At 37.6% G+C, this 17,611-nt stretch overlaps 2 protein-coding genes across 5 annotated transcripts in view; both read left to right on the top strand.

Annotated features, from left to right (window-relative positions):
- Positions 1 to 4,058, top strand: part of LOC127415269 (A disintegrin and metalloproteinase with thrombospondin motifs 10-like) — a 116,129-nt gene extending 112,071 nt beyond the window's left edge. For all 3 annotated transcript variants that reach the window (XM_051653954.1, XM_051653952.1, XM_051653953.1), the window contains one exon: positions 1,386 to 4,058. In XM_051653954.1, the coding sequence (XP_051509914.1) occupies positions 1,386 to 1,495 (110 nt within the window). In that variant the 3' untranslated portion in view covers positions 1,496 to 4,058. The remainder of the gene's footprint in view (positions 1 to 1,385) is intronic.
- A 1,504-nt stretch (positions 4,059 to 5,562) lies between these two features.
- LOC127414487 (unconventional myosin-If-like) overlaps positions 5,563 to 17,611 on the top strand; it is a 38,165-nt gene continuing 26,116 nt past the window's right edge. For both annotated transcript variants that reach the window (XM_051652533.1, XM_051652535.1), the window contains exons 1-8: positions 5,563 to 5,730; positions 10,372 to 10,503; positions 11,437 to 11,526; positions 11,646 to 11,740; positions 15,834 to 15,921; positions 16,072 to 16,161; positions 16,305 to 16,436; positions 17,310 to 17,444. In XM_051652533.1, the coding sequence (XP_051508493.1) occupies positions 5,728 to 5,730; positions 10,372 to 10,503; positions 11,437 to 11,526; positions 11,646 to 11,740; positions 15,834 to 15,921; positions 16,072 to 16,161; positions 16,305 to 16,436; positions 17,310 to 17,444 (765 nt within the window). In that variant the 5' untranslated portion in view covers positions 5,563 to 5,727. The remainder of the gene's footprint in view (positions 5,731 to 10,371; positions 10,504 to 11,436; positions 11,527 to 11,645; positions 11,741 to 15,833; positions 15,922 to 16,071; positions 16,162 to 16,304; positions 16,437 to 17,309; positions 17,445 to 17,611) is intronic.

Genomic DNA, 17,611 nt, shown 5'->3' with positions numbered 1-17,611 from the left:
CACTTAAAGGGATAATTGACCCAAAAATTAAAATTATCTCATCATTTACCCTCATGCCACTCCAGATTTTTTCTTCTGCTGAACACAAATGAAGATTTTTAGAATATTTCAGCTCTGTAGATCCATACAATGCAAGTGAATGGTGGCTAGAACTTTGAAGGTCCAAAAATCACATTATGGCAGCATAAACGTAATCCATAAGTCTCCAGTGGTTAACTCTATATCTCCAGAAGCGATATGATAAGTGTGGGTGAGAAACAGATCAGTATTTAAGTCCTTTTGTACTATAAATTCTTCTCTCTGCCCAGTAGGTGGCAATATGCACAAAGAATGCAAATCACCAAAAACAAAAGAAGAAGAACGTGAAAGTGGAGATTTTCAGTAAAAAAGTACTTTGTGGTGATATGGGCATGGCCAAGCGACATCTGTGGAGAGTGAGGCCGGGAGAGGAAGAGCGGTAAGGATTGACACCTGTGGGAAATCACCTCTAACAGCTGTTTTGTGTTGCAGTGAGAGCTGAAGGGGGTTAAAAGGGCAGTCCAGACCGTCAGAGGAGAGAGAGAGACACACACATGCAGCAGAGTGTTCGTTTGTGTTCATATTGTGCTGAAAAGCAAACATTGGTGAATATACTGAAAATTGTGTTACAAATAAAGACTCATGTGGATTGTTTATCCGGCTCCCGCTTTCTCCTTCACGAGAGAACTAGAGACTTATCACATACTTAAATATTGATCTGTTTCTCATCCACACTTATCATATCTCTTCTGAAGATGTGGATTTAACCTCTGGAGTCGTATGGATTACTTTTATGCTGCCTTTATGTGCTTTTGGACCTTAACATTTCTAGCCACCATTCACTTGCATTGTATGGACCTACAGAGTTGAGAAATCCTTCTAAAAATCTTTGTGTTCAGCAGAAGAAAAAAATGTCATACACATCTGGGATGGCATGAGGGTGAGTAAATGATGAGAGAATTTTCATTTTGGGTGAACTATCCCTTTAAATCAGGTTAGCATGTACAATGTTTACATCTTGTGGCTATGCTTTTGAAACATTGTGTATTTTATTGTTAATGGACTGGCCCCATTCACATTGTAAGTGCATTAATGTAACCGCAATTTTTGCTTTTTTTTAATAAACATAAGATGAGTTGAAATTCTTTTCTGTGGCTATCAACATTATGCTACAAACACTGTTGATTGAGCTCAACTTGTACTGAACCCGGAACATTCCTTTAAACTACACGCAAAGAAGTACTTGTTGTGGACTCAAAGACATTTGGGATGTAGCACAAATTTGAAAATGTTCTTCTGTGTTGTTAGGTGCATAATCCATTTCTCTTTGAAGGACAAGTGACTCCTATATTTTCTGTGTCCTGCAGAGTGTAAAGATGTGAACACAGTGGCATACTGCCCCCTGGTGCTCAGGTTCAAATTTTGCAGCCGCCCATACTTCAGACAGATGTGCTGCAAAACCTGCCAAGGACACTGACCGACCTCCTTCCCTCTCTCTCTTTCTCTCTCACTCTCTCGCTCTTTTTTCCCCCTCCTCCGCCTCTCCCTTGTTCTTGCATGGCCAAAACCGCCCATGCTCAGCATTCCACTGAAGGAGTGTTGTTAACCACTGGCAGACTGACATCATTGTGGGAGAGAGCGTGGAAGAAATGAGAGCGAGAGAGATGGAGAGACATAAAAAGAGAGAGAGTCTGTGCTGCTTTCTCTCTTCCTCAGACCAGCTGCTTTAGCACTGCTGCTGTGAATACCAGTCTGCCTAAAAGACATCTGTCAGTATCCCTTTTGCTCTTAGCGTGGTGCTTTCCGCTATCAGTTGTCGTACAGAAAAGTGTTAACGTGAACTTTGTCACACTTGTTCTGTTAGTTCTGTGTTTTGCTAATAGTATTGTCCATTATTTTAATGTGATAAATGATGCATTTATAGACCAATTGTCTTTATAACCAGTCTAAAAGCTGAAGTGTGTAAATTCTGTGCCACTAGTATCACCAAACGGAATTCCAAAAATAACAATTGTTTTCAGACAGGTTTCCCGAACGCTGTTCCCACCTGCCATTTGTTGGACAAATAGACAGCCCTGTTCCAATCTCACGTCACTGGTTGGGCCAGTGTTGCTGTTTCGGGCTAGTCGGATGCTCAAACCAACAGAGCAATGTTTTGATAGCGCCACATAAAGCATTTTAACATTAAATAAATTACACACTTCCAATTTAAGGGGCGTTCACACTGTCAACAATTTGAAGACAAAGCAACAAACAGTTATTAATTTTCAATGAGAGTTGGTGATTTGAGGCGTCATGAGCAAAAGAGACATTAGCGATGCAACAAAGTTGCAAAACAACAATCTTTATGCTAATATGCAGTGATATGACGCATTAACTAATAATTGAAGTCCAGATAGTGGAGCTCATGCAATCCAATTCAATTGCTGTCTGTGTGAACAGACCTTTAGAAACACTACAAATCACTCAGATGTCATAAGCTCTCATTTGGCTGTGTGGTTGGTGCTGAGATACTGTATCTTTTAATCTGACAGCCTTTAGCTATTTGCATGTGCTGTGCCATTATCTTACCATCGGGACCCATTATGCTAACACTAATTCAACATTAGTTATTGTGCAGCAATGAAACCTGCATGAACAACAAAATGAGAGATATGGTCTGTTTTAGCTTACATGCACAATGTTAGCAGCCAAATCAACCAATGGAAGCCATTGCTGAAACGTGTGGTAGTATCATAGCATTATTATTTGTTATTTACAGTAGCAGACACATTTCCCCTAGAGAATGTTGTGTACTGTAATTGCCATGGCAGTCTCCATTGGGCAACAAGTAATTAAGGTCGCAGAGCAACAGAGGAGAATTGAACTACCTTGTCCTAAACTATCTGGTTAGGAATACACCCAAAAATGGATATGCTCACCCTTCAGATCTTAAAGGAATAGTTCACTCAAAGATAAAACTTCTGTCATCATGTACTCACCCTTTTAATTCCAAACCTGCTTAATTTTCTTTCTTCAGCAGGGAGATTGGATATTCTGCAAAATGTCTCCTTTTATGTTCCATTGAAGAATGAAAGTAATTTGGGTTTGGAACAATAAATCAGTAAATGATGGCAGAATATAATTTTTAGGGTGAACTCTACCTTTAATGTTTTAAACTTGCAATGAAGTGTTTTCCATACTTTTATATTGATTGAAATCCACCCAGAATCCTGATGCCAACACCCAATTTCCTGCTTCAGAGTCCAATACTTTACCCATTAGGTCACAGGGCCTGCATTAATTTTGCTCTCAGTTGTGTGTTTTTAAAGTCTCCATGGTTGTTTACAAAAATCAAAAGATTAAAATCCAACCTGAAATGGCTCAAACAACTAAAGCCTTAAACCTTTAGCTAAAATTTGTCATTAAATCATCTCTGTCTAAACTTGTTAGTATCAGCCACCATTAGAGAGCTCGAATAGACTGTCTCCCCGTCCCGGGTCCTGGCAGCACATTTTGAATATTTAATTTGAAGAGCAGATTTTGAGGAGATGGCCTCCATTTAAGGATTGGTGGCTAATCTGTGGTGCTACAGTATGGTGCTATGTCTTTTTTTGTCATAATCTCAAAATGTTATTTTGTTTTGTAAGGATTGTTTTGCTTAAGGTAATACATTATCTAAGGAAAAAATATATATAAGCAAGATTCTATGAAAACTAGAATTATTGTTAAAGTCTCTCTGCAGAGACACTAACTGCATAATCAAAATCTTGGTACAGTTATGTGAAAGATGAACATGTTGTTTTGCTTTTGACAATAAGCTTTTTGATTTTGGTGTGTGTTCCTACATTTACAGAAACTGTAGATTCACTTTGGAAAACACAATCACTTATGTTTTTATGGACGTTTTATTGTTGTTTTATGTTGATTTTTACATGCTACTCAATAACATGCTGTACTGTCATGTGCCTGTGATGTAGTTTATTTCCTCTGAAATGTATGTAGACCAGTTGAAATGAATTTGAATGGCTGAATAAAGCAGATGCATTGTGTACAACTTCTATACAGTGTTTTTGTTTTCTTTTTTTTTTCACTTTCCTATTTTTTCCAAGACTTAGTGAGATGTTACAGTTGTTATGCATTATACATAAACTGTCAAATCTGTAACATACAAAAATCAGATTTTTAGGCTCTGCCCCTTTATGACATGTGGGTAATGTGTGAAAGTCCAACCGCACTGTGTTATACTGTATTGTAAATTAAAACTAGACAGGTTAAGTTTGTTGAGACAAACTTTAATGTTGGCTTGACAAAGCCGAGAGAGATAAAGCAGAATTTTTGCTGCATTTGCATTTGTTTCTGTGGCAATGCTAATAATGCCAAAACAGATCCATGCGTTGCTTTGTTTTTGATGACAAAATATAATTAATTCATTAATTCACCTCTGTTCTTGCAAAGCATTTAAGAACAGAGAAAGTGCTTCAAGTAACAGTGGCTACAGTAAAATGCAATATCAAACAATATGTAAACTACCTTTTACTGTTAAGCCTACCATTTTCGAGAGTTCATGGCAAATTTGGCACAAATTCGCCACTAATTATTTTCACATGTAAATGAGCTTTGCGGCAAACTTGCAGCAAATTGTCCATTGTTGCCAAACGTTTGCTGCAGGTTCACTATGACCAGTAAAGAGTTGCAGCCTCTGGCAAACATTTGTGGTGAGTCACAAGCTCATTTGCATGTGAAAATAATGAGTGACAAATTTGTGGCAAGTTTGCCAGAACTCTGAATTTTAGTAAGGGTTGTTTCTTTTTATATGACGTCACAATGGTCAAGTCAGAGCTTTCATAGAAATCTGAGTTTACAACTTGTAATTATGAGTTCTACAAGGACATCAATGGTTTTTACAAGTCAGAATCTCGTAATCACGGTACTTTATGAAGTGAATGCACCAAAAGGCCTTCTTTGTGTATGTTTACATTTGAAATTTTGGACAGAGTTTGAATAGTCTTGACCCCTTTGAACATTCCGTCAATGTAAGGACACGTTCCACACATTTTGGTTTGAAAATGCATTCATTTCGCCATTTTCCTCCAATAAAAATTGAAAGTTCCTCTTGAAAGGCCCTCCGGTTCATAATCCAGCCCTGTACATCTGACAGCTTATGTTGCTAAACACCCCATTTTGTATTCAGTATTGAATAAAAAAGTTTAAGCATCAGTGAGGGTGTGTTCTGTTTTGGTGCTCGCTATATGAGTGTTTAACTTCTGTTTCACATGCATTTAGTTGTCACCCATTTAACAGGTGTGGCTGCATCCTGTGTTTCGCAAATTTCTACAATTTAATGGCAGAAACTGAGACACATTATTGGTCTTTATGATTAGATGATGATAAATGTGTTATGTTTCTACATGAGTCTTTTGGGCACTTTTGTGGCCATATATTTGTGTGTACAGCTTGTGGCTGTCAGTAGAGAGAGAGAGAGAGAGAGAGAAAGAGCACGCAACTTCTCTTCTTGTCTCACCTAAGGGTTGTGGGAGTTTAAGGAAGTGATCTATACTCTCTGCTTGTCACAGTTTGCTTCCCTTCACTAAACATTCTGCACTTGTGTTATAGAGTCTGCTGGTCATGGCAGGGTGCTGAGAAACCTTTGGATTTTCAGACTTACTATACTGATCGGGCCAAAGAACAAACCACTGAGGAGAGAGGAATACATTCAGCACCGGCATAATGGTAAAGAAACAACTTCAGATTTCTCTTTTGAACTTTTGCACCTAGTTCATTTGAATTGATCTCTTTGTCATAGCATATTTTATCAATGAATGTTAAATTAAATTAATGTATTCTTTATTGAAAGTTCCTTTTTTGATTTAAATCACCTCACAGAGCAATTTTAAATTACAATTTTGAGATATTCATGGGCACACATGAATAACTGTTTGCAGAAATACATTTTCCAAAGTATACTCAGTAGACCACTGTGAGTGCTTAATGTGGATGTCAAAATCAATGTCTTTTGGAGATGTTCCTCCCCTCCGAAGGCAAAATGTTGAGGCGATTCATATAGGATGTGTGACACAATGCTGAAAAGGAAGCTATCAGTCAAACAACAGTAGCACACACTGAATTTGCAGTGAACTCAAGCAACTCCTTAAATGGAAAACATTGAACCCCATTCATTAGTTCATTAATCAATCAGTCTGTGACTTTCACCTGTACGTTCATAGGTCTGTTTGTGAGGAGTTAAGGCTCGCTGCTGTCAAAATCATGAGCTGTCCATACATTTTATTTGCTTTGGTGCTACTAGAGGTATCTTGATTTCAGAGCAAGGCATCTAGGTAACTGAAAAGTATTCTGTGCTAAGCTGGTGCTCTTAAGGAAGTGAGCGTTTGACTTTGTGTAGCTAGAGGTTCAAAGAGGATTTTTCGCAACAGCACCCAGAGGTGGGTGGGGGGGGAAGTGGGGATGTGTGTCACAGGGGACTTGCGGTTCCTGTCTTGGCACTTCCTCACCATTTCTTCAGCTTTATGGAGCCCATATCTTTCTCAACCTGTATAGTAAAAGATCCACTGGACTAAAACTGAACTACAGCTGTAGCAGGTCCAATGTTGACAGCCCTGCTGAAAAGACCAGAATAGACCAGCATGTATTTTCATTAACCAGCTGTTTAGTGCATGGCTAAAGCCATGCTGTTCACTAACAAAACTTAGCGAAGATGAATGACTAGCATCTTTCTCTTGAGGGTGGTTGACCAAGGATATCTTGTTGGTTAAGAAGCCTGATGTGAAGCACCATCCAAACCACAACATGTGCTGGTCTTTCAAGATAGGAGAAAAAACATAGAGAGAGATACAGTGTAACATTTTGTAAGTTGGATTTGTCCTCTTCAGTTATTCAACATTTGAGAACCAGATCTAGACCAGTGGTGCTGGGGAGGAGGAGGGTTTCAGAGAGAAAACTCTTGTAGTGCACTGCAGTGAGACCGGCTTACCTGCCAAAAGCTGAGGCTGTTTAAATGTTAGATAAAGAGTACGCAAGTTGATTGGCTAAGAGATTACATGTTCAAATTACCTATCAGCTTGCACCATGTACATTTTGAATGACTGAAATTAGAATAATTTTATTTACAGTGTTAGGAAGTTTCATAAAGCATAAAAAGACCAACACTGAAGGGAGGCCTGGATAGCTCAGCGAGTAAAGATGCTGACTACCACCCCTGGAGTCGCGAGTTTGAATCCAGGGCGTGCTGAGTGACTCCAGCTAGGTATCCTAAGCAACCAAATTGTCCCAGTTGCTAGGGTGGGTAGAGTCACATGGGGTAACCTCCTCGTGGTCGCTGTAATGTGATTCTCACTCTCGGTGGGACACGTGGTGAGTTGTGCGTGGATGCTGCAGGGAATAGCGTGAGCCTCCACACGTGCTACGTCTCCACGTCTAACGCGCTCAACAAGCCACGTGATAAGATGCGTGGATTGACGGTCTCAGATGTGGAGGCAACTGAGATTCGTCCTCCGCCACCCGGATTGAGGCGAGTCACTACGCCACCACGAGGACTTAGAGCGCATTGGGAATTGGGCATTCCAAATTGAGGAGAAAAGGGGAGAGAGAAAAAAAAGGCCAACACTGTAAAATAGTGAGATTGCAAGCTTCTTGCAGTACCATGTGAAACTTCATGTAGTCTGTAATTATATCAGAACTATACCTCAGCCTAAATAATTTTCAGTGCAGTGTGACTGACTCATTGATGACAGAGACAAGTCAGGTGGCATATCTGTACTGCTTACTGTTCGTAGGTCATAATTTCCTTTTTCTTATTTCATAGGAACGCTTCCGCTATATCTTATATTTCTGAATGATGCAATGCTTTGATGGGATTTTTGCAGTAGCCAATTATGGAATGTGAGGGAGTGGGCCATTTCCACTTCTTAGGTTATTATCAACTACCAGCAAAGAGGAACATTAGTGACATCAACTCAAAACTGGTCACCATTAAAATTTCTTTTCAATACACGGAACAAAAATTGCTACATTCTACGACGTTAAAGCTGATTACTGTGTCTGGATTTCGATTGTGTGCAGAGAGCTTTGCAGTTTTTGAACAGAGAACATTTTTCTACCTTGTGGTTCACACATTTTAAGTAACGTTTCATTTAGGTAAGATATTTATGGATGTTATCGCTCAGCTTGACTTTTAGTGAAAGAAAAATTAATATTCAGACACGCCAGTGTCCATCATACAACACCTAATTCATTTATGGTAATATTATGGGTCCATACCTCTGTTGTAACACAGATACAGTAGGTACATTCCATGCCCATGCTTCGTGTGAAATGTTGAAGCTGTGGTAAAATCATAAACCAAAGCAAAAAAGCTTTAAAGAGAGAGTTCACCCAAAAATGAAAATGTATCATTTACTCACCCATGCCATCACAGATGTGTATGACTTTCTTCTGCTGAACACAAACAAAGATTTTTAGAAGAATATTTCAGCTCTGTAGGTTCTCACAATGCAAGTGAATGGGTACAAAAATGTTAAAGCTCCAAAAGCACATAAAAGCAGCATAAAAGTAACACATACAACTCCAGTGTTTAAATCAATTTCTTCAGAAGCGATATGATATGTGTGGATGAGAAACAGATCAATATTTAAGGCCTTTTTTACTATCAGTCTTCACTTTCACATTCTTCTTCTTTTGTTTTTGCCGATTACCGTTCTTCATGCATATCACCTCCTACTGGGCAAGGAGGAGAATTTATGGTAAAAACGGACTTAAATATTGATCTATTTCTCACCCACACTTATCATATCACTTCTGAAGATATACTGTAGATTTAACTACTGGAGCCTATGGATTACTTTTATGCTGTGTTTATGTGCTTTTTGGACCTTACAATTTTGGTACCCATTCACTTGCATTGTGAGAACCAACAGAGCTGAAATATTCTTCTAAAAATCTTAATTTGTATCATACATATCTGGGATGGCATGAGGGTGAGTAAATTATGAGAGAATTTAAATTTTTGGATGAACTGTCCCTTTAAGGAGCTTATGGCAATGTCTGGTGTGCCTCACATTTCAAGTTTGATCATTTACATCAGTGTGATTTCAGCAGAGACAATAAGGGCTAAGATATTTCAGCAATGAGCCTTAAGACCCGGTCAGGTGTGTTTCATAGCTTTATAGTTTTCTTTTTTCTCCACTTTCTCCACTTTTACTTGGTGTAAAGCTGTGTTGAATTGTGCTTGGCATGCCTATTTATTACATTATAAATTCATATAAGTAATAAATGTATGCAGAAAGCAGTGTTTGTTTTCAGATTATACTTGTGCTTAGTAAGCACATCAAAATGTGATACACAGGTGGTCTATGGTTCCTGTACATTTGCTGCATGTTGCTTGGTAACTGTCATTGGTTTCCTTCCATATTGCCCTCAGGAAACTACCTTTGACTTATTTTAGAGAATAAACTTTTTTCAAAGACATAGTCTGTTATCACAGTATATGTTCATTGAAGAACTTTGGTTCATTTGTACCACCCTTAGTCGTGATGGCATATAAATAAATGTGTATGATCTACTGTGTTTCAGAAATTGTATCATGTAGAACTTAAAAATTTAATATTTTTCATGTAATGCCAAAAGCTCCCCTCTCAACCAGCAAACATTCCCTAAAACATTTGTTTTTGTGGACAACATTTGCATTATAACTATTACCAACGTTGCTACAACATTTGTGGAAATAACATGACTTTGTGTTTGTGAACGTTGTATCTCCCTGTTAATTGAGTTTAAAAGCACAAGGACACACGTCTCAGTTCAGCATTTAGCTTGTCTCCTCCTCTATCCGCAATCACCAGTGGTTAAAATTGGTGGTAAATACTTTAGCAACAGGGAAGGTTGAAAGAGGAACTGGGTGCTGTAAGTCTTTGTCCGGTACTGACTGTCAATTTTCCAAAGGCAATGTCTACAAGGCTGTAGTTAAGCAACTTGATCATTGTTCCCCAGCTCTTTAAACAGGATATATTCTTAGAATTAAAAGAACGACATACTGGCTACGTTTCTAGAATCTTCCTGTTTCTAAACAAGAAACATTGGTCGTTGACAACCAATGGCGTGAGTGTGGGGTGGGACTATATGTTTGTATAGTGTTAGGGAAACCTGTTTGAAAACAATCATCTTTTTTTTTTTTTTTATTCCAGTGGTGATGCTAGTGGCTTTGAAATGACTTCAGCTTAAAGCTACCCTATGTGCTCTCATATAAACTCTCTTCTGTTCTTCCATCTTCTCTTTTTATCTCTCTCTATCAAAGATTTAAGTAGCTTTATTGGCATGAAAATCTATCTGGTCTAATCTATCACTATCATCTTCCTCCAGGGCAGTAAGTACCACTGGCAGAGCCAGAATGTCAAGCAGAGTGGTGTTGATGACATGGTGCTTCTCTCCAAGATAACTGAAGATGCAATCGTTGAAAATCTCAAAAAGAGATATATGGATGACTACATCTTTGTATCCTTTTAAATCCATTAAATCTCCAAGAGATCACACCATTTAAATGACTTTATCAACACACTCATCTCAAATAATAAGTTAGCATGTTTTGTTTTGTTTTTTGTTTTTGTTGTGTTTCAGTGAGTGGATCAACATTCATTTGTTGTTGTTTTTATTTATTTTTTATTTATTTATTTTTTCAAATGAGTGGATCAGCACACTACACCTATGGTCAGTTAGCATGTTTTTATTTTTTATTTTTTTTTGTTTTGTTTTGTTTGTTTTTTAATTGACTGGATCAACACACTACTCTCAATATTATTTTATTTTTTATTTTTTTGTGTTTTGTTTTGCTTTTCATTTTTTGTTTTGTGTTTTGTTTTGTTATTTTTTGTTTTTTTTTTGTTTTTGTTTTTGTTTTGCTTCAACGTTTAGACTTTCATCCTTAGAATTTGGTGGATTAATACTCACAGAGTGTGGATCAGATGATTTCTCTTCCTCTTATTTACGAGTGACTCAACATGTAGCACATACTCACTTCCTTATTTCACATACTGCTTGGCAGTGTTTGGTTATTTTGAGGTACATGAAAACTTTTTAGATTTTAGAAAATAATCAAGAGTACCAAAATAATTGCTTTAGACCAAATTTCAAATTCAGTAAAGAATCAGAATCAGAATCAGAATGAGCTTTATTGCCAAGTATGCTTACACATACAAGGAATTTGTCTTGGTGACAGGAGCTTCCAGTGTACAAACAATACAGTAACAAGAATACAAATAAAAAGTGAATAGAAAATATCATAATTTAAATTAATCATTGTCAGATCAACCCTAACATTTACCAGTGTGAATCTTTTTTGATATACAATGAATTAGTAGTACATTTTAGTAATGTGATATGAATTGAACTGAAATGGATTGTTCATATGTTCTTAACTGTGATTCAAAGAGTTATATTGGGCCTGTCTTGATATCTGTGAATCCATTCAAACAGATGCCTTACTTCACTGATCGGGAAATTGAGCTCTACCAGGGAGCTGTAGGTCAAATACTTACTGTCATTAAATCAAAATTCAGCAAATTTATTATGCATCTAACATGATTTTACTGTGTAGTCATGTCAGACTCACATATGTCCATCTTTCTCTCTTCCTTTAGGCCCAGTATGAGAATCCACCACATGTTTATGCTCTGACAGATAACATGTACAGAAACATGATGATTGACAGTGAAAATCAGTGTGTCATTATCAGGTTTGTTCACTCAGTTTTGCTTTTATGATACTTGCCACCACGTTTCAGCAATTTCCATATCCATCAACAGGATATGATATTCTTTCTGTAAATTGTCTCAGTCAAGCCCAAACCCACTGTCACATGCAAGCCACACCTCTCAGTACAACCCAGGAACTTCTTTCATAATAAAACAGCTGGAGAGAGAATATCAGGGAAGTCACATGACTCGCGTCAGGTTTAAACTTCAGAGAAATCCTTTTGCTTTTATGCTCCCCATTTTCATATAAAACAACAGCTCTGATAAACTCCAGTTTCAAAGAGTAAATCAAATGCAGGGCTTCAATCTGTTAATTTGCATTGTCTAACAACTCAAATAATTTACTTTGCACTTTCAAGATGATTTGATTGTTGGGCAACACACTGAATTTGTATATATACAGTACTGTGTAAAAGTCTTAGGCAAAAAAGATGTTTCACAAAAACATTTGTCTTAATATGGTTATTTTCTGTATATCTTCAGCTTTAGTGTGTAAATAGGAAATATCAATTTTAGACACCTAAACATTCCTTTTGCAAATAAAATAGAAGAACATGGAGCCCTGCAACAAATGGCATGGCCCCCACAGAGCCCCCAAATGAACATCGAGTCAGTCTGGGATTACATTAAGAGACAGAAGCAATTGAGACAGCCTAAATGGAAAGAAGATCTGTGGCAAATTCTCCAAGATTCTTGGAACATCCTATCTGCCAATAACCAAGAAAAACTGTGTCCAGTTGCACCTAGGAGAATTGGTGTTGTTTTTAAGGCAAAGGTGGTCGCTTTTTTATGTTTACTGGACTTTGCATGACATTAATTGATTAATGAAAACTAGTTATGGCATTATTTTTGAAGACATGCAACATTTTTCACAAGTGCCTAAAACTTTTGCACAGTACTGTATATGTATACTTATATATAGTATATACGCTTCCATTTTTAGAACATAAAGACATTTTTGTTATTGAAAGAGACTGATGCTTCCTTTCACCAAGGATGCATTAAATTGATCAAAAATACTGTCAAAATCATTAATTGCAAATTATTATTATGGTTTGAAATAATTGTTTAAAGTGGTATTTATTCCATTTTTTCTTTACCCATGATGGCAGACATATACTGTGTCACCTATTCCTTACAGAAGCATTCTAAAGTGGTAATTTGGTACTCAAGAAAATTTTCTTATTATTAGAACAATTGAAAATGGTTGGCTACCATGCGGAAATCACAAATAACCCATTTGCTGAGGTATTGAGTTCTTACAAGTTGTTTACACTTGCAAGTCAAATTTTGGTTTTAAAAATAGGCAAAAAGAAACACATTTCTCCTGAAATTCTATTTTCTCCTAAAGTCTATTGTTTTAGAGAGATGAAGGCTATTCCATGCATTACTGTTTTGAAAAAAGAATCTCTAACCAAGATAGAGAGGGAAGTGGATGGCCCAGATGCACAACAAAAAGACAAGTAAATCACGGTCTTAAACTAGCAGCTTCTAAATGCCAAAGACCTGCACTGCTGCAAGAGGATTCTTGGACAAACAGAAAACTTTAAGAATACAACATTTATTTAAATAGAAATAGCCATTTGTAACATTCTAAATGTATCTAAATAATCTCTAAACTACATAATGTGCATTGTGACTGAAACACATTCCTATTTCAGGTTTATTCTCATTCATGTATGTCCAAGTATTCTGGCTATTAAGTTAACATACTGTACAAAACTAATATAATGCAATATCATAGAGGAGGAAATTTATCCTCTATGATACTGCAGAAATTATCCAGATATATAATGAGATTATTAAGCAAACTGTTATCAACTCCTACATGCCAACTGAATAAAATAAGGCAAAAATAAACATTTCACAAAGTGTTTAGTGAGAGATATGATTTATTCAAACACTAAACGCGATGGTGCGAGGAACCGGACGGTGGGGGAAAAAAATGCTGTTCAGTGAGAAGTCAAAAGAAGATAGTATTGTATGTAATTGTAACTATATCAGATATTATTCATAAAACACGGCAACAGGGGGCCTGGGAAGCTCAGTGAGTACTGACGCTGACTACCACCCCTGGAGTCACGAGTTTGAATCAAGGGTGAGCTGAGTGACTCCAGTCAGGTCTCCTAAGCAACCAAATTGGCCCAGTTGCTAGGGAGGGTAGAGTCACATGAGGTAATGTCCTCGTGGTCACGATTAGTGGTTCTCGCTCTTAATGGGGCACGTGGTAAGTTGTGCATGGATCGCGGAGAATAGCATGAGCTTCCACATGCTGTGAGTCTCCGTGGTGTCATGCAGAGCGAGCCACGTGATGAGATGCACGGATTGACTATATCTCAGAAGTGGAGGCAACTGAGACTTGTCCTCCACCACCCGGATTGAGGTGAGTAACTGTGCCACCACGAGGACCTGGTGAGCAGTGGGAATTAGGCATGCCAAATTGGGGAGAAAATGGGATAAAATTAATTAAATAAATAAATAAATAAAAATTAAAAAATAATAAAAATAAAACACGGGAACTCGTTGGGTGGGCATTTTTGGCCCCCACATTTTGAATTTCGTGGCATTTTTGCCCCGAGTCCCCGTTAATTTCCAACACTACTGGCATTGTATCTTTCTAAGGTAGTTTGTTTTAGACATATAGTAGCAAGTAAACAAGATATCCCCACATACTGTATATGTCAAACTACAATGTGTTAATGTTTGACACAGTTAAAACATTCCCTACCTTAAAAACAAGTGAAGTTTGATCAGTAGTTAAACTCGTTCAGACGGTTCCCTCCTGAATGAATGGCTCCTTTCCAGAACAAAATTAAAAATGCAGAAAATCACTGTATTAAAGTTCTTGTATTGTGACTGGGTAGAAAGTCTTAGAGAAGCTAGAGAAGAGAGGACACTGGCGGCAGTTTATGCAAGCTGCTGTGCTCATGATGCTGTGCCCTGCAGGCTTCCGTCGTGCCGCGCACAGCGCATTTTAGTTTATAAACAGATTTAGTGCTTGTAAATTGCTGATTTCTTCTTCCCAAAAATCTTTTTTTTTTTTGTACTTTGTTATTGTGGTGAAAATAACTGTAGCGAAGTTGAATACTACATTTTTAATCAACTCAAGTAAAAGTACTATTATTTATTTATACTTAAAAAAGTGAAAAATGTGCTCAAGTACTGTATCGAGTGTAGTTGTAATAATGTGTTACTTTCCACCTCTGGTCCCTGTCACTATACTGGGGCATAAAGACCCACACAGACTGCAGGGTAAGCACCCCCTGCTGGCCTCCCTAATACCTCTTCCAGCAGCAGCCTTTCCCCAGGAGGTCTCCCATCCAGGTATTGACTAGGCTCAACCCTGCTTAGTTTTCACAGGCAACCAGGCAAGAGCTGCAGGGTTATATGGCTGCTGACAAATTGTAAGGGATAGTTCACCAAAAAATGAAAATTCTGGCATAATTTACTCACCCTCGTGTTGTTCCAAACCTCTATGGCTTTCTGTCTTCCTTCAGTCACCATTCACTTTTATTGCATTGCTTTTCAATTTACTGAAAGTGAATGAGGACTGAGGCCAACATTCTCCCTAACATCTCCTTTTGTGTTACACAGAGGAAAAAATTCTAATGGGTTTGGAACCAGATAATACCTGAGAGTGAGTATTTGTTCAGAGAATTGCCATTTTTGGATGAAGTGTCACTTTAATTAGTCACTGTCTTCTGTCCCTTTTTCACTGTTTGCAGCTCCTTCCCCCTTTTGTGTCACACCAAAGACAGGCTTCATAGCAACGGCAGTGGTCACCATTCTTTGTATAGTTTACTTCTTGATTTACAGAGGCGCTGACTGATGGCTGAAGAAGAGCTTGATAATGTTGTTTCTCACACAGGCTATGTCAGAAACTCAAGGCAGCTGCCTTGCTGCTCCAGTAGTGGTTCCCACTGAAGCGGGTTTGGCTGGTAGAGTTCAGGGCAATGTAAAAGAATGTTTGTGTATATACTGTATGTGTAGGAATATGGCATGTGAAAACATGAGTTCATATTGCAAGGACATATGCATATGTTCTATGTTTTCCTTCTGTTTGTGTATTTCCAGTGGAGAAAGTGGTGCAGGAAAGACAGTAGCTGCTAAGTACATTATGGGCTACATCTCTAAAGTATCAGGAGGAGGATCCAAAGTACAGGTAACAACTGCACTGTAAATATATAAACACACTAAAATTGACTAAAATCTTAAGTTCAATTACTGCCATAAATGTAAAATCAAATCAATCCATCCATCCATCCATCAGATCTCTGTCCTGAAACCTACTCTGTGTTTTTTTGTTTGACAGCATGTGAAGGACATTATCCTGCAGTCAAACCCTCTGCTGGAAGCATTTGGTAATGCAAAGACGGTCCGCAACAACAATTCAAGTCGCTTTGTACGTTTCGCACTTTCCATATATTCAACTCAGTTTTGTGCACTTCATGTTATATTTGAACCCTCTTTATGAAGCCACATTATGAATGTATTATATGCAAACGAGTGTTCTATTACTGTGAGTGATGCTGGTTTGATTAACAGGGGAAATACTTTGAGATCCAATTCAGTCGAGGTGGTGAGCCAGATGGAGGGAAGATCTCCAACTTCCTCCTGGAAAAATCGCGAGTCGTGAGCCAGAATGAAAATGAAAGGAACTTTCACATCTTCTACCAGGTAGAAGAGAGAAAATGAGCCAGAAAGCAAGCTTTTTTTTTTTTTTTTTATGCTTTCCAGTTATATGAAAACAGTTTTGATTTGTGTTGTTTCAAAATGATCAACATAAGTTTATTAACATAAGTTTGCTGAAATCAAGGTTTTTTTTTTTCTCCCTGCTGCATCAGGAAAAAATAAATAAAAATAAGACGACAGTCATTTAGATTGCACACAAATTACAGATGATACTGTTGGGTTACATGACTAGATAATGAATTAAAGGAGTAGTTCACCCAAAAATGGAAATTCTCTCATCATTTACTCACCCTCATGCCATCTTAAATGTGTATAGCTCTGTAGGTCCTTTCAATGCAAGTGAATTGTGAACAGACCTTTCAAGCTCCAAAAATCACATAAAGACAGCATAGAAGTCACTCCAGTGGTTTAATAGACATTCTTTTGAAGCAATGCAGTCACTTTGGGTGAGAAACAGATCAATATTTCAATCCTTTTTTATTATATATCTCCACTTTCACTTTCAGAATGTGAAAGTAAAAGTGAAAGTGGATATTTATAGTAAACAAATACTTAAATATTGATCTTTTTCTCACCCACACCTATTATATTGCTTCCAAAGACATGGATTAAACCACTGAAGTCAGATAGATAACTTATATGTGGCCTTTATGTGATTTCTGGAGCTTGAATGGTCTGGTCACCATTCACTTGCATTGTATGGACCTACAGAGTTGATATATTCTTCTAAAAATCTTCGTTTGTGTTCTTCAGAAGAAAGAAATTCATACGCATCTGGTATGGCATGAGGGTGAGAAAATGATGAGAGAATTTTCATTTTTGGGTGAACTTTCTCTTAATAGTCGCACTTGTTTTTAGCTAATAGAGGGAGGCTCTTGTAAGCAGAAAGAAGAGTTAGGAGTTACAACCCCAGATTATTACTACTACCTGAGCCAGTCTGGCACATGCAAGGTGGATGGAACTAATGACAGCAAGGACTTCCAGGAAACTATGGTACATATTAATTTGTGTTTTTCCTTTGCACTGTATGGTCATGCCAAATTATGTGTTTGTGTACAGGCTTTATGGTAACTGATCTTTCTATACTTTCTATACCTATACTTCTAAATCATTTTTTCCCTCTCATCTGGTCTGGTCTGGTCTCCAAATCAAACCAAACC

The sequence above is a fragment of the Myxocyprinus asiaticus genome, chromosome 24 (genome assembly GCF_019703515.2).
Source record: "Myxocyprinus asiaticus isolate MX2 ecotype Aquarium Trade chromosome 24, UBuf_Myxa_2, whole genome shotgun sequence".
Lineage (NCBI taxonomy): Eukaryota > Metazoa > Chordata > Actinopteri > Cypriniformes > Catostomidae > Myxocyprinus > Myxocyprinus asiaticus.
This window is presented reverse-complemented; position numbering and strand designations above follow the sequence as displayed.